The following is a 23,594-nucleotide window of genomic DNA, read 5'->3' on the forward strand; positions in this document are numbered from 1 at the left end:
TACTTAACATCAGAAAGTCAGGGCAGCACATTCATTTCCTATAAAGAAAAAGAAAGAGCAATAATAATAATAAAACCTCAATTTTGTACTTCAGTGGCACAGATGAGGAAGGTGCAGAAGGGTATTCAGAAAAGCTCTTAACTCCAGGCTGGAGCCGTGGGTTGCAACGTACAGAGTCCTCCACAGACAGGGAATCTCTGTACCTCACTCACTTGCCCCTCAGCTGGTGAGCTGCCTGATTTTTATCCTTAGCGTATCCCAGGCTCTCTCCAACACCATCCGTACTGGTCTCTGAGGCTCTTTTTTTTTTTTACATCTTTATTGGAGTATAATTGCTTTACAATGGTGTGTTAGTTTCTGCTTCATAACAAAGGGAATCAGTTATACATAAACATATGTTCCCATATCTCTTCCCTCTTGCGTCTCCCTCCCTATCCCACCACTCTAGGTGGCCACAAAGCACCGAGCTGATCTCCCTGTGCTATGCAGCTGCTTCCCACTAGCTATCTATTTTATGTTTGGTAGTGTATACATGTCCATGCCACTCTCTCACTTTGTCACAGCTTACCCTTCCCCCTCCCCATATCCTCAAGTCCATTCTCTAGTAGGGCTGTGTCTTTATTCCTGTCTTACCCCTAGGTTCTTCATGACATTTTTTTTTCTTAAATTCCATATATATGTGTTAGCATACGGTATTTGTCTTTCTCTTTCTGACTTACTTCACTCTGTATGACAGACTCTAGGTCTATCCACCTCATTACAAATAGCTATACTACAAAGCTACAGTAATCGAGACAGTATGGTACTGGCACAAAAACAGAAATATAGATCAATGGAACAGGATAGAAAGCCCAGAGATATACCCACGCACATATGGTCACCTTATTTCTGAGGCTCTTAAACCGATTATCTTTCTCCTTCCCACGCCCCGCCCCAAGGTCCCTCCTCTTCTCCTCACTCTCTGATCCAGAGGCCCCATGGTTTCTCTCCAGCATTCTTACTTTCTCTGATGCTGAAGACTTCAAAAACAACGCACCTAGAAGCATTTATTTTGTGCATTATGCTAAAAATGTCTGTCTCTTTCTTTGTGTTAAATTGCATTGGGGTGGGAAAGCAGTGGGCAGCGGAAGCCCTCTCATCCCTTAACCTGGGAAGTGACTGGTCACAGAATTGAAATGGCAAGGACATGCTCCAGCTACAGGTGGAGCGGAAGAAATAGTCGTCCCATATGTCATTTTGAGGAAAAATTTCATGTCATATAAAACTTGGGACAGAAGACATAAAGAGTTTCTAACCATGTCCTTTTATGGTGTAATCTTCTCTTATATTTGTCACAGGAAGAAGTACTGTGAAAGAAAGAAGGAAAGTGAGAGAAAGAGAGAGAGAAAGGAAGAAAGAAAGAGAGAGAGGGAAAGAGAGAGAGGGTAAAAGAGAGCAAGAAAGAAAGGAAGAAAGAAAGAGAAAGAGAAAAAAGGCAGGAGGGAGGGAGAAAAAGAGTAAACAGGAATTATTCTCTCAGAATGTAACAAAAAAGTGTTCCTTATATGTATTGATATTCTGAAGGCTGAAATGAAGGAGAGAAATCTCTACTATGACTTTAAGAATTGTAAGACTAATAATAATAATACAGATTATTTTTTCTCTTTGAGCCACTCATGGAAAAGTTAATATGTATCACTTTTAATACCAACATAGGATATATTAGAATTATTTTTAGGTAAAACAAACAAAAAAACCTTAAGTTAATGATGTTTTCAATCTCACAGTATCTTCTAATACCCTAAATGTCTTCATAATATCCTAAATATTTTCTAATTATAAGAAATGTTTTTCAGGGACTTCCCTGGTGGTACAGTGGTTAAGACTTCACCTTCCAGTGCAGGGGGTGCGGGTTTGATCCCTGGTCGGGAAGCTAAGATCCCACATGCCTTGGGGCCAAAAAACCAAAAACATAAAAATAGAAGCAATATTGTAACAAATTCAATAAAGACTTTAAAAAATGTTTTTTAAAAGTAGATATTGTTTAAATTCTCTCTTACCCTCTTATTTAAATCCTTTTTTCTAAATTACTATAATTTAAGGTTGAAGTAAATGGTCTTTACACCAGGAGTATTTTATGTAGAAATTTTTAAATGGGGTGATATAATTATCACATATGATTATAAAACAAATTCTCCAAGTCTGGTGAATATTAACTGATAAAGAGTTGCCCTAGGCAGATGGTGCTTGAATGAAAGAATTGATCTCCTAGGAGGAGTTTTGCGTATCAACTTTTTAAAAAATTTTTATTGGAGTATAGTTGCTTTACAATGTTGTGTTAGTTTCTACTGTACAGCAAGTGAATCAGCCATACATATACATATATCCCCTCTTTTTTGGATTTCCTTCCCATTTAGGTCACCACAGAGCATTGAGTAGAGTTCCCTGTGCTATACAGTAGGTTGTCATTAGTTATCTATCTTATACACAGTATCAATAGTGTATATATGTCAATCGCTATCTCCCAATTCATCCCACCCCTGCCTTTCCCCCTTGGTACCCACACGTTTGTTCTCTACATCTATGTTTCTATTTCTGCTTTGTAAATAAGATCGTCTATACCAGTTTTTTCTGATTCCACATATATGTGTTAATATACGATATTTGTTTTTCTCTTTGTAACTTTTTACATTCCCACTGGTCAAAGCTTGCAACCTACAGATTCACAATGAGTTTGGATGATCAAATTTATTGAATTGTATCACTCTATTAATAAGATGCTTTACGGCCATACATAGAGTTTGCAGCCATTTTCCAAGACATGTGCTAAAAAGTACTTTTTATGAATATGGCAGGTCTCCACCAAAGATGCCATATCCTAATCCTCAGAACCTGTGAATATGTTACTTTACGTGGGAAAAAGGACTTTGCAGGTGTGATAACCTTAATGGTCTTGGGATGGAGAGATTTACTAGATTATCCGGGTGGGTCCAATATAATCCACAAGGATTATAAGAGGGAGGCAGAGGGTCAAATCAGAGAAGGAGAAGGGACACAGAAGCAGAGGAATGCAAGCAGCCTCTAGAAGCTGGAAAAGCCAAGGAATGAACTCTCTCCTCCAGTCTCCAGTAGGTACTCCGCTTTTGTTTTTAATCCTGTAGGACCCATTTCAGACTTCAGACTATAAAATAATGAACTCGTGCTGTTTTAATCCACTAAATTTGTAGTAGTTTGTTGCTGTAGCAATAGGAGACTAATAAATGGGTTATATCACTTGGTGTAAGAGAATCAATAAAGTATAATATTTGAGAGCTTAGGCTCTGAATTCAGACAGATCTAGTTAGAATATACTTCTCTGCCTCTTGTCATGTACTACCAAGCTAGGCAATTAACATCCTCCAGCCTAAAAATGTTTCTAATTTGTAAAATGGGTATTAAAGTAGGCTCTAAAGATTAAAGGAGATATTTGTAAAGCACTTTAAATCGGGTCTAAGTCTTTAGCAAGGCCTTGCTACGACTATTAGCCACTGTTATCACATATTATAAATATATTAAGACAAATTTTTTACCAGGCATTAAAGAGAGTTTCTTACTCTTATCAGGTGAACACTGGAACCACCTTGTCTTAGGTAGCTATTATTATCCCTTCATTGCTGTGAAGGAAATGAAACCTCAAAAGTTGAATTGAACCAAGTTATACAGAGCCATTCTCACAATTTTATGGTTAAATATGAAGCAGAAGATAGAAGTGCCGATTCTGAGAAATATGATCCATCTGTAACATCGGAAAATGGAGGGAAAAACAGAAGATTAAATTGTAACGTGGATCACATATTTTTTCAATATTCTTTTTCAGAAACAAAAGCATAATCAAGCAATTTGTAGTCAGCTTTCTATTATAGATACCAAATCATACTCTTGGAAAACTTGAACGTAATTGACTTTTTATTCATTTTTAAATACCTGGAGCCATGGGCTTCCCTGGTGGCGCAGTGGTTGAGAGTCCGCCTGCCGATGCAGGGGACGCGGGTTCGTGCCCCGGTCCGGGAAGATCCCACATGCCGCAGAGCGGCTGGGCCCGTGAGCCATGGCCACTGAGCCTGTGCGTCCGGAGCCTGTGCTCTGCAACGGGAGATACCACGACAGTGAGAGGCCCGCGTACTGCAAATAAGTAAATAAATAAATACCTGGAGCCATAATTTTTACCTACCTTATAAAACAAATGTGGCTTTTTATTTTCACATCAGGATATTTTTAAAAGATTAGTGTGAAGTGCCTATAAATATGCAAAGATTTCAACAGCTAAGACAAACATCTCAGTAAATAACTTAATTGAGCTGTGAATATTTAGTGATTGAAATCCGATTACTTTGTGGCTTAATTTGTGTACTGCTTGACTGCTCTGCAGTTTCAAGCAATTTAACAATGTAGACAGTATATGAAGATAGAATGTTAAATAGTGAGTGAGGCATTCAAAGTAAAAATGTCTGAGTTGTGCTCATTTTTTAAAAGCATCTCACTGAGTGGGTTGCAGGCTCAATTTAAAGGCTCCATTTAGGCAGAACACATAAAAGTCATGGAAGGCACAGATTCTTTCCCCTCACATCTTTGGATAATTAGTTTTACCTTCTTGTTGAATTTTGGTGATCTTTAGGCTCATAAAGATTAATAGCATAGCACACAAAATCACCTTCACTACTGTAAAATACAGTTCTCTCTGTGACTGCAAATGTGTCAGTAGGGTCAGTGAGTTTTTTGATGATCTAATGCTTTCAGAAGACATAGAGTACAGGCTCTCCTGAGAGATCCCTTGTTATCCTAAAATGCAGCTAAATGTGTTTCTGATATTTTACAGAGCTATATACCCAGATACGCTGAATTTTAAGTTAGGTCAATAAACAGGGCAAATTTGGAACTTGCATGCCAAACAAACTGGACTTTTCCCTCCATATGTCTTTGTCTAAGCACATTCCAGAATATTGCTTCTGTCATCAATTTATTTTATTCTACCCTCAAAATAAAGCCATCAGTCTGTCCCTCTCCCCACTCAGCACTCACACCTAAACTGCTTGGATTAGTGAAAGAATCCCAGTTTTTCTACATCAATCTCACTCCCCCACCCCAATTCCATTCTTCTCACAGAAGCCAAATTATCTATTCAAAAACCAGTCTTGGGCTTCCCTGGTGGCGCAGTGGTTGAGAGTCTGCCTGCCGACGCAGGGGACACGGGTTCGTGCCCCGGTCCGGGAAGATCGCACATGCCGTGGAGCGGCTGGGCTCGTGAGCCATGGCCGCTGAGCCTGCGCGTCCGGAGCCTGTGCTCCGCAACGGGAGAGTCCATAGCAGTGAGAGGCCCGTGTACCGCAAAAAATAAACCAAAAACAAAAAAACAGTCTTGTTACTCTCATCTCAAAACCTGTTGATGTCTTCTTAGGCAGTTAGGAAAAAATCTAAAATCCTTAGTATGAGCCTCAGGGTTCTATTGTTTTGACTGCTGCCCGCCTCTTTATTCATACTAACATATCCACATATGATTATTTCAACATGTAGCCAATATAACAATAGCAATAACATACTTTATACATATTTTGTCATACTAAATAGTCAAAATCTGAATCAGCCCTCCGCCATTCAGACTGACCACATCTCTAGACCTCAACAGCCACATGTAGTGTTTATGCTGGATGCATAGTTCTAGAAAACCAATTCGTTAATGTTGATGAGAGTATCAGATGAGGAGAAACACAGGTCACTAAATAGTTTCCTTCACAAACTAGAAAATTTTTTTCTAGAGTCAAAAAGATGCCTAAGAAGTAAAATCTTTCCTCCTAATAAGTATTCATTGCTAAGCTAAATTATTTTATGTCAATATAAATTACAATTAGCAATCTAATAAATTCTAATATCTTAGATTTAATAGCTGTTCCCTTTATGAGTATTACCTTTTTGTTTTATAATGATTACATATTAATGTTGTAACAAGTTATGAAGTTTCAATATAAGTACCACATACTAAATGTGCTTTACCAGCAAAGAAGTATTTCATGAAAACCATTTTGGCATTTATAACCAAATTAACGCAACAGTAAACACAGTAGCAAGTTCATAATTACTGTGACAAATGTGGAATAATCGTAGGAGCTAATAACATCTATCCTTCAAATATTGTAACTTAGCTATTAAAGGAATTTAAAATGGATTTAAACATTTTCTAATTTTTATTTTCAATAATTTAAAAAGACAGAAAACTACTAAAATTGATTGCAGTGTGAGCAAAACTGCACTTAATTAGTTCTGCCCTAAATTAGCTTGTTGTCTGGTTGCTTATACTTTTTCGGCTTTTATATTACTGAGAACTAGGCAATTGTTCAGTCATGAAAGAAAGTTTAAATTTGGTGCTTTTAAATGGTCATTTGGACTTAACTGAATAAAATTCTCAGTGCCAAGGTCTAAATTGCAGTGATCATTTAGCAACTGACTGATGGGTCATCTATTCTCATAGCAGAAACATCTCTTCAAATTAATCAGTGGTCACAGGCACAGCCAGAAATGGGAATTTAAATATAACCCCATTTAAACCATATCTCAAATGCAGAATTAACAAGAATCATTATACTCTGAAATGAGGAGCTGTTGTTGGCCAATTACTAGGCAAGAGCCAGGTTATAAGAGTTTGCCAAACTCTTGCTTTGTTTTTCCTAACGTATTTTAGCTCCAGCCTGGAGAGGCTATTTCTTGAGTTCTTGATAAAGCAAGATTATCCTTGTCTGTAATTCAGATGCAACTTCATGTTTCAAGTAGAGACTGTTTTCCTAAAAGCCACCTGACACTCCAAGCTGCTAGTGTTCTTTCCCTCCATTGTAAACACAATCTCATGAAATCATCTGTCCCTTGTGGTCCTGTCCTAGGTACAATTTCATTGTCACTCTTCCAGCTACTTCTGGTTTGATTCTAATATCTTTCCAAGCTTCTGTTCAGCCTCATAGATTTTCAGATAATGTTTCTAGATCCTTCCCTCTCCTATCTGAATTCACACTTCTTTCCCAGGAATTATCTCAGCCCTAAACTTTCTGCCTAGGATCATTCTTTCTTCTTTCAGTAGGTTTTTGTGACATTATAAAAATAATATTCCCAAGATCAATATGTTCATCCGATATGCAGGAATTAACCTGTTAAAACAGGTATCTTGGTTTTCTTCACACTGTGCAGAAGAACTAAAAGTCCCAGTGTCTATAAAGCGATACTTCTCAACCCCAGCTGCACAGAAGAATCACATGCAGGGACCTGGGTCCTACCTCAGAGATTCTGATTTAAATGGTCTGTGGGGAGGCCCAAGCATCTGTATTCCTAAAAGTAATTCTAATATACATTCAAGGATAAAAGCCCACCCTCAATTGTCAGAGAAGCCTTGAGTAAGGAAATTACTACCAGCTTAGACACCATGGAAAACAGGTGCTGAGAACAGATGTTGTGAAGTGGACTTGCCCGAGAGGAAGGACCTGAGAATAGCTGGTGAGTCTGGGAACCAGAGAATGGGGAAAGTTGTCTATGTTAGAGCTTAAAGACCCTTTGTGAGCAATTTATATTCAGAATTAAAAAGAGAATTAGAGGGCTTCCCTGGTGGCGCAGTGGTTGAGAGTCCGCCTGCCGATGCAGGGGACACGGGTTCATGTCCCGGTACGGGAGGATCCCACATGCCGCGGAGCGGCTGGGCCCGTGAGCCATGGACGCTGAGCCTGCGCGTCCGGAGCCTGTGCTCCGCAACGGGAGAGGCCACAGTAGTGAGAGGCCCGCGTACCGCAAAAAAAAAAAAAAAAAAAAGAGAGAGAATTAGAAACAGAAAGACATTAAGGTGGTATTTAGTGACTTAAACTAGCAGCAAAGTGTAAATTAAAATACTGGATCAGGCCAAAATCAATTAAAAATGTATCTTTTTCATATGTTAAAGAGAGATAATAAACCAACTCTTTAAATGATAGATGGTCAAAATTAATGTGCAAACAAGTTAATTTTTAAAAGTCCCTTCTCTGGACCCTGTGACTGCCTCTACCTAGTTGCCTCTTCCTCTTCCCTCCACAGTCCAGCCGGCATCTCTAAGAAATATGGCACTACTTCTTTGCCTCCAATCCACTGTCCACTCACTGGCACTCTGAAGCCACCTCCACCCAGATCAACAGTGACTATTGGTAAATCCCATGGACTGCTTTCAGTTATCTTGCAGGGACTCAAGCAGGTTTTGACAGCGTTAACCACTCTCGTGAATTCCTCTCTCTTACCTTGGTTTTTGTGACACTATCTTACAAGGACTAGCCTTCCATATCTTGGAAATTCTTACTATTTTTTCCGCTAGTGGTTAACTTGTCCCTTACTGTCCCATTCTTATAGCTCTTGGGACTCCGTCTTTGGCCACATCCACAAATCACACTTTACCCAGGCAGTTTTATCAACTCCTATGGTTTCTGCTACTCTCAAGAGGCTGATGACATAAACATCTTTGTCTCCTGCCCAGATATTTAGTCCAAGCTCTAGAACCAGCATGTTCTCTCATAGTTTTCCCAGGCACATTACATGTTATATGCTCAAAACTGAATTCATGATCTTTCTCCCAACTTTTATTGCCAGATTTTCTTACTCATTCTAATCAGAACTAAGAAGCCAGGGACTTCCCTGGTGGCACAGTGGTTAAGAATCTGCCTGCCAGTGCCAGGGACACAGGTTCCAGCCGTGGTCCGCGAAAATCCCACATGCTGCAGAGCAACTAAGCCCGTGCGCCACAACTACTGAGCCTGCACTCTAGGGCCCACAAGCCACAACTACTGAGCCCGCGAGGCACAACTACTGAAGCCCACATGCCTAGAGCCCGTGCTCCACAACAAGAGAAGCCACCACAATGAGAAGCCTGCGCACCGCAACGAAGAGTAGACCACGTTTGACGCAACTAGAGAAAGCCCATGTGCAGCAACGAAGACCCAGCGCAGCCAATAAATAAATAAATTTATTTTTTAAAAAAAGAAACAAGAAACCATTCATGACATATTTTCTCTCTCCCTCCACCCTATAAAGTACATCATTTTGCTCCACAAAAGATGGTCTAAAGACTAAAAGCTTTGACATCTTCTGAGAGCTTGTTAGAAATGCAGATCTCAGCCCCCTCCCTAGACCTATGGGAATCAGAATCTGAAGTTTTTGCAAGATCCTCTGTTTATTCTTATACACAGCCAAATTTTAGAAGCACTGCTCTACAATTCACACCTTAAAAACTCTCCAATTCAGCTCTCCATCTCCGCTCCTACTATCATAATCCAGGCCATGAGCTCCCCAAATTAGCTGCATATTACAACACATTGGGGATGTTTTTTAAAATACCCATGCCAGGTTCTACCCGTGGAGATTCTGATTTAATTCATCTAGAGTGGAATACAGGAATCGGTAATTTTGAAAAATTCCCCAGGTTGTTTTATTATGTAGCTGGCACTGAGAGCCACTCATTTAAACCATCATCACCCTTCAACCAGACTATTATAATAATCTCCTAACTGGTCTCTCAGTCTTCAGTCTTTCCAATTCTCCTTATTCATAATAGAGTGATCTTTCTTAAAATCTGTGTTTCAGTGGCTAATGTTGACCCCAGCACTAAGCCCATATACTGAAGCATGACAGACACAATCCTCCAGCATCCATTCCCAACTTATTTAGCCAAAGTCATTTCTCGCTATAACATCTCCTCCTCTTGCGCTCTTCTGCGTCGCAAACTGAATTGTTTGCAGTTCACCAAATGGACCATGGTGTTTCGTAATTGTTTCTCCTCTTTTTACAGCTGTATTGAGTTATAGTTGATATACAAAGGACTATACATATTTAATCTGTACAATTTGGTGAATTTCGACATATGCAAACACTCATTATACTATCACCACAATGAAGGTAATAGTTATGTCCAACACCTCCCAGAGTTTCCTTGTGCCCCTTTGTTTTTGTGTTTTGTGTGTACGTGTGGGTTTTTTTGGTTTCTGTGTGTGTGTGTTAAGAATACTTAACATCTACTCTCCTAACAATTTTGAAGTGTTGTTAATTATAGACACTAGACACTGTTGTATAGCAGATTTTGAGACCTTAACAACTAGCGTAACTTAAACTCTATACCCACTGAAAAACTCAATTTTTCCAGCCCCCAACTCCTAGCAACTACTTTTGTATTCTCTGCTTTTATGAATTTTACTATCTTAGATACTTCGTATATGTTGAATCATGAGTATTTGTTCCTCTGTGGCTGGCTTATGTCACTTAGTATAATGTCCTCAAGGCTCATTCATGTTGTCACAAATGGGGATTTCCTTCTTTTTTTTAAGATTGACTAATATTCCATTATATATATATATATATATATATATATGTATGTAGTTACACCTGTCTTGACCCTTCTCTTCCCTCCCTATGGTAGAATTGACCACCCCATCCTTTCAGCACTGCTAGATTTCAGACATATCTACAATACTGCATTACAGTTATATTGAAATTGTATTTATTCCCGCCTCCTTCTTTCGGCCTGCAAGTTGGGGCAAGAGCCATACCTAATTCACTTCTGCATCTTCAGAGCTTCCTATGTAATAGGGACTCAATAAGTGCATATAAAATACATCTACAAAGGAATAAAATAAAATTCATACTTCTGTATCATTCTTAAACATTTTAAAAGGATATATTTCATAATGTACAATATGTGCCTTTGTCACAATAATATGGCAATACCTAAATATCAAAATTTCCAGGATCAAAGGACTGACTGAATTTTTATCTTAAGGTAGCCTCCTGCTTGACTGTAAGATTAGAAGATTATTACACCGCCGATGGTCTGCATCACTCAGATGACATTTAACCAGCATCCCTTGATTGTGAAATTAGTAGAGGGCAGTGGTTAGAGTGGGGCCTTGGACGTTAGACAACACCTGGTTCAAATCCCACTTCTCCCCCCACCCCAACAATAGCTGGGCAAGTTTCAGCAATTTCTAAATCTCACTGTGCTTATCTGTAGTAGAAGGGCTTTTATCATAATAATAGAGAGCAAAATGATCTATTTTGACATGGTTTTAAATTTTGGTAGTAAGAAATTTCTACCTTTCTCAACTAACTTTTTTCTAAGAAATGTATCTGCTGGGAACTCCTTACCCAAACGAGACACCGCTAATCAGTTGATGGACAGTATCAGAGGTAGAGCTTGGAGGCTTTAAAAACCTAATCTACACTAAAAGGAGGCATTATATAACATAAGAAAATTTTGTTATAATATGTTTATTAAATAATTACTGAGTACATCCTGTATGCTAGGCATACAGGATTTTAAGCCAGTTCCTGACATTAAAGACATTAATACGTGAAAAAAATAAAATATGCATGCAACAGTGATACCTAATATTTACTTAAAACTTGTGTGTGGTTACCAGTTGGGAGAAGGAAGAGGGGAGAAGCAATATAGGAGTAAGGGAGGGCTTCCCTGGTGGCGCAGTGGTTGAGAGTCTGCCTGCCGATGCAGGGGACACGGGTTCGTGCCCTGGTCCGGGAGGATCCCACATGCCGCGGAGCGGCTGGGCCCGTGAGCCATGGCCGCTGAGCCTACGCGTCCGGAGCCTGTGCTCCGCAATGGGAGAGGCCACAACGGTGAGAGGCCCGCGTACCGCAAAAAAAAAAAAAAAAAAAGGAGTAAGGGATTAGGTATAAAATAAGCTATAAGGATATATTGTACAACACAAGACATATAGCCAATATTTTATAATAACTATAAGTATAACCTTTAAAATTGTGAAATCACTATATTGTATACCTGTAACATATAATACTGTACATCAACTATACTTCACTAATATAATACTGGACATCAACTATACTTCAATAAAAAAGAGATATAGTTAAGTACTTATAGAAAAACTTCAAAATGAGCAATAAATTACTAAGTGAATACACACACACACACACACACACAAACTTGTGTTATGTTAGACAGTGTCTATAACCCTCATATCAACTCTAGAAGGTAGACATGATTAAAATCTTTGTACTGTAAATGAGAATAGCAAGGTTTTATGACCTGCTCGAAGGGTAGCCTGCTAACAAGACGGAAAGGTGGGATTTGAACCTGGTACCGTCTAGCTCCCAAGGCCCCACTCTTAAGCACTGCCCTCTACTAATTCTTTACAATCAAGGGATGCTGGCCAAAAGGCATCTGACTGATGCTGTCCATTAGTGGTGTTAATAATCTTCCAATCTTTCAGTCAAGCAAGAAAGCTAATTATCATAAGATTAAAAATTCACTCAGTCTTTTGATGCTGAAAATTTAGATACTTGGACACATCTGGTTAATTCACAGAACTTTTACTTTTCATCCAGATGGCTTGTCATTATAGATGTCATAACATAAATCCAGCAAAACTTGAACTACTGAAGCTTTTCTAAAAGGACCTCAAAGCACTCATTACTCTTTCAGAAGTGTAATGGTGACTTTGATACACTACCATCTTTTGTGTGAAGCTCTATAAGTAAATGAAAATGGTCTCATTGCAAAGATATAAAAGTAGAAAATAGAAAGTTGTATTGATGAGAAATCTTAAAGTTTCTTTCTTTCTGAAGAATCTAGAAAATAGAGAAGCACCTCTGGTGTTGGAGTCCCCTCTGTGGACTGAGGAACTGGTGGACAATACAAGCATCTTAATATTTTAGTGTTTCAGTGTCTTAGTGTTTCTGTTCAGACATTCCCCAAGGGTGTGGCCAGGCTTAATCCCAGCAGTAAGACCATAGGTCATGATGTCATTATATTAGGTAGTCCAATAACCAGTATTCTTTGTTTTCATATAGACAGCCATGAAATGTAAACAAGATGAGCTTTGTTGCTCTTTAGACACTTTTAATATTTGTAGGCCACATCTCACATGAAAATGGAATGATAATACCTGCTTTTGTTCATATTCTTAGAGCTAACATTGGCAGAAATGTATCTGTTCTCTTCTTTGGGGAAGGAACTGGCATTTTAGCTAATAGTCATTTATCTTACACTGATTAATTTTAAGCTTTTATTCACATTCATCATAATTAGAATCAGATCATGGAGTTCTGTGTGAGGCACCAGCATCCTCCTTTAGAAAATCAAACAGATTGTAATTAGGAATTGTTGTGATATTTGGCAGAGCCGTGGAGCCTTCTGGGTCACTCTCTGTTTGTTCTTTGTGCAGAGCCACCCACATGAAGCAGCTGGAGCTCCAAAAGGACATTTGACTGATAAACTGACTTGATTGATTCAAATTTGATTACAGACTGGAAACACATTTTAGTTCAAGTTAAGCACATTAATATATATCAGTCAGAATGAAGACCCAATTGCTCCTTTGTTATTCATTAATGAAACTTAATGACTTCAACAGAACATTAATGAAGAGAAAATATTGGCTTGCATAATTCATTTGGAAAAATTAATGAATTGTTGTATTAAGGGCAGCCTGTTCCACACAGTAATTACTGAGGCTTTGATGGAGAATTACTTTTTGTTACTTATTTAGCAAGCTGTTGTTTACTTTTTTCATTTTATATTGATTTGTTATGCATATAGTTTTTTTCTCCTACAGAAGGAAATTAAGTATAATTTGAAATGATTATAACTATGTACTTACAATTGATAAGGTGGCTACATTTTAATATGATGTTTACTAAATTCGACATGCAGTACAAAGATAAAAGGATTATTTAGTGGTAATATCATATACAACTAGATTTTCAACACAATATCTGACAGATAATATCCTTATTTAGTAGGTAACTAGAAAGCAGAAATGGGATAAAATAAACTCCAGCAAGTTAGCATCAAGGCTTTCCTTTTGACTAGGCAAAGTCATGATTTGTTACTATTTTAACAGAGGTGTCATATATAGATATTTCATAAGAAAATTCCAATTATTAATGTTTTCTAGAATGCAGTATCAATGGCTATATGAATGAGTAATTAAACATGAAGCTGAATCAATAGTTTAGAATTCTCATTTTCTTTCAACTTCTGTGTTCTTCTATGACTTTGATGTACATACTAAACTTCATCACATCTATTTATGTAGAATAGAAACGTTAACAGAAAAATTCTTGATTAGAGTGTACCGACTAATGACTAACTGGTTTGACAATACAGTGGTAAGATGATGATGATGATTATTAAGATTAATCCTTAATATAATGTTCATTAAATTATCTTTTCATAAGCTACAACTCTGAAAGAACAAGTAATTTGTTTTAAATTATAAACAAGTGATCAAGAGCTACCCTTCTTTTAGAAGATAATTCATTATCTGCAGTGAATAAATGAAAGTGTTTCTACATTGAATTGCCTCAAAGAGACATTCATTCCATTACAGGGTAGATTATTTGCCCTTAATGTCCAGATCACCTGCGTAACAGCACCATGCTTCATTAAGATAAAAAAAGATAAAACCTGAAGTATTCGCATTCCAAAGTAAATCAACCCAGCTCTCTGCTGGTGGGTTTTAGCTTTTTCATTACTATATGGATATGACGGATACTTTTCAAAACCTAGTTTAGACAAACTGTTCAGAAAGAAATGAGTTCTCCTGATCAAACGAAAATTAGGGTGAAAATTGATGTCCTTCTTTCCTCCCCCCATGGAAATATTTAAGAATAAGAGACAATTATTTCTCAGAACGGTTAAGTCCTCTCAGGATTTGTCTCCTTCACACATTATGCAGCGACTATTTTAAACTCAGCCTATCTCCGAGGGGTGAAAGATAGAGAAAATAAATGAAGGAATGCCACCCAATATCGTTATTTCTGCAGACAGGAGGCACGTGCGTGCTTGAGTCCCTTATTTCTCTTATTTCACAGAAGCAGAGAGCTCAAATCATTTATTTAAACATTAGATTTCTCCACTTTATTCATTTCTCAAGTAACCACTGGATGGCAGCATAGGATGATAAATCAAAATTGATTCCTTAATTCAAAATCATCCACCAGAGGTTATTAATCAACGTGAATCCTTTCATGCCTAACACATGGAACTGGTAACAAATTTATTCATGGAGAAAAATGTGTGTGATATTTAGTCCCACCGTGTGTGGTTGCAGTGACACCTTACCAAGTAATTTCTCAATTTGGCCTGGTAGAAACCATAACAGAATCTGTCTTTCACGCTGCAGTATCTTGCAGGGTGTTACCAATGTGAACATGAATTTGTAGTGAGAAATAGTAGAGTTTTTACAAGAAAATGTAAAAGATCTGTCCATGACAGCCTGAGAGTTTCCTTTTTAAAAATCAATCCCAGGTTTCCTGTCTCCGGCCCCATTTCCCTCTCTCATAAAGAAGTAAGTAAAATGTGCAGAAATCCATTCTGATTATATCGAGTGACTTGGGCTCATTAACACAAGATTTTTAATATTCCCAATATCTTCTGCAGAACAGGATGTAATTTATCTTCAGGCTGGATGATCAGCCGATGAATTTTAGGTACTTTTTTTTCCCCCCCTGTGCCTTAGGATGCCTCAGAGGGCGTGTTCCTCACTCCTACACTAATTCTGCTTCTCTTTCTTTTGGGAACCATTATCTTTGCTCATCTCCTTTCTTCTACTCTCCATCTGGATGCCTTTGTTTATCAAAGAAGCTCTGGTCAGCTTTTGAGTACCACCTACCCATTTGGACCACTTGAGACTTTCTTGCCTGGCCATATTTTCTCTTGCTACCAAGTTGCTCTTTGAGAGATTACACCTTAATTTCTTATGAATTGAAATATAACTGACATATAACATTATAATAGCTTTAGATGTACAACAGAATGGTTCAAAATTTGTATCTATCATGAAATGATCACCACATTTAACATTTTACACCACAGTAAGTCTAGTTAACATCCATCACCACACAGAATTACAAATTTTTTTTCTTGTGATGAGAACTTTTAAGGTACTTTTAGGTACTTCTTAAAAATTTAAAAACTGCAATATTTTAAAACATTAGTTTAGATTTAGAACCCCCATATTCTATATTTCCTTACTTTACATGTATTTCCTATTTTCTCACATGCCTACAATTGCTTCACATGATATTATTTGTCATGCTTAGAAATCCTCAGAATGGCATTTTCATTGGGATATTGTGGAGTACTACTTCCTAAGGAAATGTTTCACAAAAGAACGTCCATTGGAGGAATTATACATAAGATTCCTTTTGAAAAGAAAGAATACACATTAACATATGAAGTCTGAAAAGTCTCACAAAAAAGAACTATTTTACCTTTTATAAATCCAGGTTTTTAAACTCTGCTATTAATTTGCATTAAGAAATGCAGATTTAGAACATATAACTCAAAGAACTAAGATTACAGTTCAAGATCCATAATATCTCTTACATACAAAACTGGCATTTTTGACACCACAAATACTGCGATTACAATTCACTTTGTTATCAACCCAGAATATTTGTTAACATTGAAAATACCATCAAATTCCAAAATTCCCTAGACAACAGTTTTAGACTATTTTTTTAAATTTCTCATATATCTTAAAAGATGTAAATCATTCAGTTGATTTAAAATAAATCTTTTGTGTGAAAATTGTGCACCGTGTAACTCTGAGTTGACCTGTGAAAACTGTCTAATTTATCGATATATGTTGCCATCTAGTGGCCACTTCTTAAATCACAGTTTGAACTCTCAGAAAGGAGTGGGCCTTTGCTTGGAAGGTGTCATACAGTAATTACTTTCAGAAATAGAGTAGATTATCACTAAACTCAGATTAATTTATAATTCTATAAATTTAACTTGTGATGAGTATTTTCTTCATGAAATCTTCTATTTGATTTTCATTTCACTTATCCGCTTTTCTAAATTTACTGAGTACCTCTAAGTGTAAACAGTAGTTTACTATTTTAGGGGGTTGGACATCAGGGTGATTTTGACCTGCCCAAAATCAGGAGGCAGTGGAGAGAGAGAGAAAGAGAAAGTAGAGTTTTCACAGCTTGCTCACTTGGAAAGAAGTTCAAAATTACCGGGGAAATATAAGCATCAAATATCGCATGAGAGGGGAAAAAAGTTAGATGTGTAATAAAATTAGGACAGGATACAATGTTAACACAACCTGACTAAAGTCTGAGATGACTGGCCTAAGAAAGCAGAGAAATTAGAGACAGAATGAAAGAGTGAGAAAGAGGCTGATTTTTTTCAAAGTGAATATTCTTAATGCCTAACCAATAGAGTTTCAACATTTCAAAGCTTGGCTAAAATAATAGAACTGTCTCCATCTTGTTTCAGATATTTTTAATCTTTGCAATTTTTTAAATTGTATTTTATTGTGGTAAGAACATTTAACATGAGATCTACCCTCTTAACAAATTTTTAAGTGTATAATACAGTGTTGTTGTTACAGTGTCACACAGCAGATCTCCAGAACGTTATCATTTTGCATAACTGAAACTCTATAACCATTGAACAGCATTTCCCCATTTTCCCTTCTCCCAGCCCCTTGCAACTACCTTTCTTACTCTTTGCTTCTATGAATTTGACTATTTTAGATTCTTCATATAAGTGAAATTATGCAATACTTGTCTTTCTGTGACTGGTTTATGTCATTTAATGTCCTCAAGGTTCATCCATGTCGTTGCATATTGAATAATTCCCTCCTTTTATAAGGGTGAATAACATTCCATTGAATGTGTATACTACATTTTCTTTATCCATCTGTCAGTGGAAACTTGGGTTGTTTCCACATCTTGACTATAGCGAATAGCAATACAATGAACGTGAGAGTGTTAAGATCTCTATAAGATCCTGACTTCAATTCTTTTGGATAAATACCCAGAAGTGGGATTGTTAGATCATATCATAGTTCTATTTTCAATTTTTGGAGGAAAAAATATACTATTTTCTATAGCAGCTGCACCATTTCCTATTCTTACTAACAGTGTAAAGGGTCCCAATTTCTCCACACCCTAGTTTGTTGTCCTTTGTTTTCTTGATAATAGCCATCCTGACTAGTGTGAGGTGATATTTCATGGTGGTTTTGACTTGCATTTCCCTGATGATTAATGATGTTGAACATTTCTTCATGTACCTATTGGCCATTTGTATGTATGTCTTCTTTGGAGATATAGCTACTTAAGTCCTTAGCCTATTTTTTAATCAGGTTATTAGTTTTGGTTATTGAGTTGTAGGAGTTCTTCAAACATTTTGGAGATTAACCCCTTATTGGATATGTAGTCTGCAAACACTTTCTCCCATTTCGTACGTTGTCTTTTCACTCTGTTGATATTTTCCTTCGCTATGAATCTTTGGAATTTTAAACGAAGACTTTGGAAGCTATCAAACTCCTTTAATTTAAAAAATGTATAATCACATATCATACAACTTGTATTTACGTTACGTAGTTTGAAAAAAACAATAAAATTAACTTAATAAATACGTGGGAACTTGGTAACAAATATTCAGGTTTCTTCTAGAATATTATATCTATTAGCTTGCCGCTAAGTAAAATACTAGCTTATAATATCCCCAGTGTGTATTTTCCCCACTATTGTTGTGCTGTCCACAGGAGATAGAACAATGACAGAAGACATAGGTTGCAGGTGTTTCTGCCAATGTTTTAGCTTGTTTCAAATTGCCTTCTGAAGATACTTCTGCTTTTGAAGATACATGTGACAAAAACAGCGTGCTTCTCTGGCACTGCCCACATGTTTGTGCATCCCCAGGTGTCTTCACACTGTGCTCAAACACAGCAGATGTCTGAGTGGTACCAAGTGGCAAGTGGCACTGAGTAGGGAGACAGTCTGGTGGTTGGTCACACAAGTGGTCATTAAGGCAGCTCTTAGTCTGATCAGGGTTACCTGGATGGCTTAGACCTTGAATCTCTAGGTGTTAATTCTCTGGCACACGTACACAGAATCTAATAAAAACAGAAGGACTTAGTTGCTTAAATGGGATGTGGGTTGGGGAATAAAAACAACCTATCAGAAAGAAAAACATGCTATAGAATTGTTTTGTGTATTATGAGCACAAATTTTGGGGGGAATAAGTGTCTCTTCCCCCCTCCTCCTTTTCTCCTATATAACCATAACCTTTTCTCCAAAAAGAGATCAGATATTGTTTTGTATTATATTCAACTACATAATTTTACTTCCTATATACATAACATTCATAAATCTTTTACTATGTACAGGCAATGTTCTACATGCTTTAAATATATGAATTCATTTAACCATCCCCACAACTCCGTAAAGTTGGTATTGCTTTTTTGATTTTAAAGATAAGAAAACTAAGACTTAGAAGATAAGTGGCCTTTCTTAAGTTACACACTTAGTAAGTGGCAGAGCCAGGATTCAGATTCAAACAATCTGACTCTAGATTCCATGCTTCTCAGCCACTATGACCCCAAATCTAACCAAACGAATTCTGCTGGACATGTGGAACCAAGAATGGAATATTGCTTGATTTTTTTTTTTAACTCATAATGTTTTTCCTTGACTACATTGCTCCTCCAAGTAAGAATCCTGTATCACTGTATTAATTCTGGAACATTCTGCAATTACAACCTTACAATACTTCTTCACCAGTCAAAATCAGCTGATAGTTAGACAGATATATAGACAGTTAGCAGACAGTTAATATTTGTAAAGCTGTGCCCCAAATGGTGACCTCCTCCCAAATAGTATAATGATGTTGATAATTTGGTAATGACCCCTTCTCTAAAGTATTTCCCTATAAATACAATGAAACTATTACTAAGGATCTGTTTCCATTCCAGTCTTAAGCACAATTTTGCAGCATGACCACCTTGGAATAATTTAATCTCTAAAAACAGCAAAGACAAGAAATCAAGTTAACATTGTTTTATTATATCCCAGATCTGTAAATATTGCGTTACACATTAAATTTTTGCTTATTTTAACCTGCCATGCTTCTCTAAAAGCAAAGTAACTTCTCTGAACAGCAAAATTAAAGCTCTGTTAAAAAACGTTGCAAAATCTCACTGCATTTTAGACAGATAGTTAGCTGCTTCCTTACAAAAATAAGAAAAAAATAATTTGTACATTTACATAAAAATTCAAGAACATTCACTGGAAGAAAAATTAAAGCTTCAAAAAGATATTTTCTTTCACACTAAAATAGCATAATTTTCACCTTACATATGTAAGGAAAAAAGAATACTATATGTTATAAATGTTTACATTAAAAATAAGAAGCCCTTAAAAGGAAAATTACTCTTTAAAATGTCTAAGTCTAAAAAGCTAGATTTCAGGAGCAAATTAGAAAACAGAAAATGGAGCATCAAATAGAAAATTCAGACACCTGTTTAATTGAAGACATCTAGCTCAGTGACCAGAGGGCCTCATTAGGAATCCAGTATTCCCCATGAATGCCGTGTTTGTCCTGCACAACCAGTTCAGGCCCGTCCTGAAGACACTTTCAGACTCAGCAAGGAGTCAGCTCTCTTCTTGATTCCACACTCCAAATAAGAAAGGGTTGGTGACACTTCACCAAACTCAAATGGCAGCTGCCACTGGCCTGCGAAAAGAGGAAAAGGAAGGGCCTGGCCTAGGACAAATTACGAAGCAATGTTGCTTCAGTGTGTACCACTCATGTCCCTTTTGTGGCCTCTCTTTTTGCCCTTGAAGGCCTGGGCTTTCATGTTCCTCTCTGACTGTGCAAATACTCCACTTGGGCTTGCCCTCTCCTGGAGTTCTCTGGCCCCACCTGACCACGTGATCTTTTTCTTTCATGAATTCAAACTTCTTAGTTCCTCTATTATTTAAAAAATCCTCATAAGAAAGCAAACCCGGAAAAAGTAATTTATACTGAAGGGTGATTGACAGCCCAGAGTATTTGCCAGCTAAGTGTTATTGACAAGGTTGGGAGAGAGACTAAAGAAAGGGGGCCTGATGGGAGGGCTGATTTCCTTGAATCACATCTATGCCTCTTTAAAACAGGGCAGTGATTAGGGAAATGACATTTTATAGTTTCCAGGCTTGGATTAGAACACAGTGTAAAGGTGACAGATTTGAGGTCTTAGGACAGTCACGCCCCACTTTCGTAAGATTTACCCCACCCCAGCCCCCTTTAGCCTTTAAAATCTGACCCAGAGAACATGGTTGTTTGGCTCTATATTTTTTTAAATGTCGATTGGTAGGAGAGACAATGAAAATGGTTGTAGAAGATTTATTTTTACCAGAATTAGGTTAAAAGAAGTTTTTAGTGTTAGCTCCAAGAAAAACATTTCATCTCTGGAAACCTGTCACTGGAAGTCAAGGAGCCCTAGCTGTGATAGCCAGTCACCAGTTTGCTCCCAGTCTGTAGATGCAGAAGGAGACTGCAAAGCAAATCTACAGTCCCACGTGATCCCTTCTTGCCTTTCCACTGAAACCAGAAAAGTTTAATTAACTGTATACAATTTTAAACAAATTACATAAATGTACATGAACTATTTCCTGACATGCTTAGTTATCATGCAGCACCTAAGAACCAAACATAAGTTCTCTATTTTTTAAATCCCGGATATTTATTATAGAACACACCACACCCCTGCCTCATTTAAAATTAAATGTTTTTCACTTTGTTTAAAATGTTGTTTTTCACTTTGTTTTAAATGTTGCATTGATTAATTATTTAACCATTAATGACTAGTGGTTATATATTTAACCATTAATGATTAATGGTTATATATTTGACCATTAATCAATAAACATCAATATGTATGTATGTGTATATATATATACATATATCCAGTTCAAACTGTATTCCTATCGAACATTGCTACTTCATGGGCTAGCTCAACAAATTCTGCCTCCAAAGTAAAATAAAGAATTTTTTTTTGCAGGGTCGGGTATGGGGAGCAGGTCCCAATTCTTCATAGCTGCAATATCTTAAAATTAATTTAGTCTTAATTATTTTTCTTTCAAACTTTTCTTCAACTAGTGGTACCTATTATTTGTTGTCTATTTTTTAAGCTGTCATTTGAAGTGAGTATATAATAATGTGCTATTACGTTTATCATAAGATTAGATGTTAATTATTTTAAGTTTAAACGTCATTGCTTTTGGGGAATTTTGCAAGGCCTTCCAGAGGCTGTAGCATGTGAACAAATTTGAGAAGCACAAAATTTAAGCAACACCTTGGAAGATATTAAATTGCACCTAAGGTTTAAGTTTCCCTATATTCATTTGATTCATTATAGCATTGTGTAATATTTACCTGCTTTAATAAGGAATAATGTATTTCATTTGAAAATGGTAGTGAATAGAAATAATGAATGTTAATGCTCATTGCTACTGTAACTACGATGGGAGTCTGTTTCTTCAGACTGATTCAATGGTGTAACTACAGTCCATCTAAGGATAAGATATTCTAATTGCAAATGACTACTGTCGAGAGAAAATAGCCATATGTGCTAAACTTGCAAATGAAAATATGAAAGTATAATTCTCAAGAGAAGAAAAGCAACTTTTTCTCAGCATAATTCTCATTACTGGCAAGTTATCAAAGGTAGTTCTGAATCTCAGGAAAAAGACTTGTGATTACAATCTCAACAGAAGATCTTTACATTAAAATACTGGCAATAACTCTGTATGGTGAATATAGTTTTCTTTCTCGAGATTAAGGAAATTTAGATATATTCCTCATAACAGGACTTTTGTAAAATATAAAACACACTTTCAAAAGTATAAAAGCAACAAATTTTTTTTTTTTTTTTGGTCTACACTTTCCTGGTGTAGTTTTCACATTGTGGCTCTGTGTTTTTGAGACCTTATTAGGGCAATCTAGTATCTAGAACTGCTCTTCATAATCTAATTGCTACCCAGAAGAAAAACAAAATTCTAGTAGCCTTCAGAGCAAATGACCAGGTGCTACTGATTTTTTAGAGCTAAAAAAATCCAACATAATTTACCATAACGATTAAGATTCTACTTTTATCTAAAGCTGGAATAAGGATGGAATTTCTAGCCCAGAGAGCTGTTCTACTATAGTCAGTCAAATACAGCTTCTATTGTTGGACTAATATTTAGCCAATGTATTTATTGGAAAAATATATGCAAAGAAGAGGAGGTCCTTTATAGACCTTAATTCCAGTGCTATAGCATGAGATTTGCTGGTTGTCTATTTACTCAGCAGTAAAAGAGGCAAAATCTGTTTTAACATTTTAAACTTCCTGAAAAGATAAGTAACAAACTGTTTTAAAGTAGAAATTGGTATGTAGCATAATTCAAAAATTTTAGAAAAATTCATACATATTCATATTCATAGATATCTAGATATCTAGATATAAATTAAATCTTATAATATGCCTTTCAGAAACCTCCAGAATGTCTGACAAAGATATGTCTAATTGTAGCACTGTAACATTATTTCTTTGTGCATGTTTCTGCTAAGGCAGTAAATTTGGTTTCCAAATTATTTAAAAAGTCAAGGCCATCCTCTTCCTGTTTTTCACTGCAGCAACCTACAGAACCAGCTGGAGACCCTCTTCCTTCATAGTTATACGTAAGAACATAATCTTCAGATGGCATATGGTCTTCATCCTGATTACACAGATGCAGTTTCTGTAAAGTTTAAAAACAAGGGATTGTATTATTGTTTTAAACACACTGAAAGA

The 23,594-nt window shown here is 36.7% G+C and overlaps 1 protein-coding gene across 2 annotated transcripts in view; it reads right to left on the reverse strand.

Moving 5' to 3' along the window:
- Positions 1-19,821: 19,821 nt before the first annotated feature.
- Positions 19,822-23,594, reverse strand: part of DSC3 (desmocollin 3) — a 42,459-nt gene continuing 38,686 nt past the window's right edge. Inside the window, exon 16 of one of the 2 annotated variants that reach the window (XM_019930463.3) lies at positions 19,822-23,541. In XM_019930463.3, coding sequence (XP_019786022.2) covers positions 23,344-23,541 — 198 coding nt within the window. In that variant the 3' untranslated portion in view covers positions 19,822-23,343. The remainder of the gene's footprint in view (positions 23,542-23,594) is intronic. The other variant, XM_019930464.3, reaches the window with a different exon arrangement.

The sequence above is a fragment of the Tursiops truncatus genome, chromosome 13, assembly GCF_011762595.2.
Source record: "Tursiops truncatus isolate mTurTru1 chromosome 13, mTurTru1.mat.Y, whole genome shotgun sequence".
Classification (NCBI taxonomy): Eukaryota; Metazoa; Chordata; class Mammalia; order Artiodactyla; family Delphinidae; genus Tursiops; species Tursiops truncatus.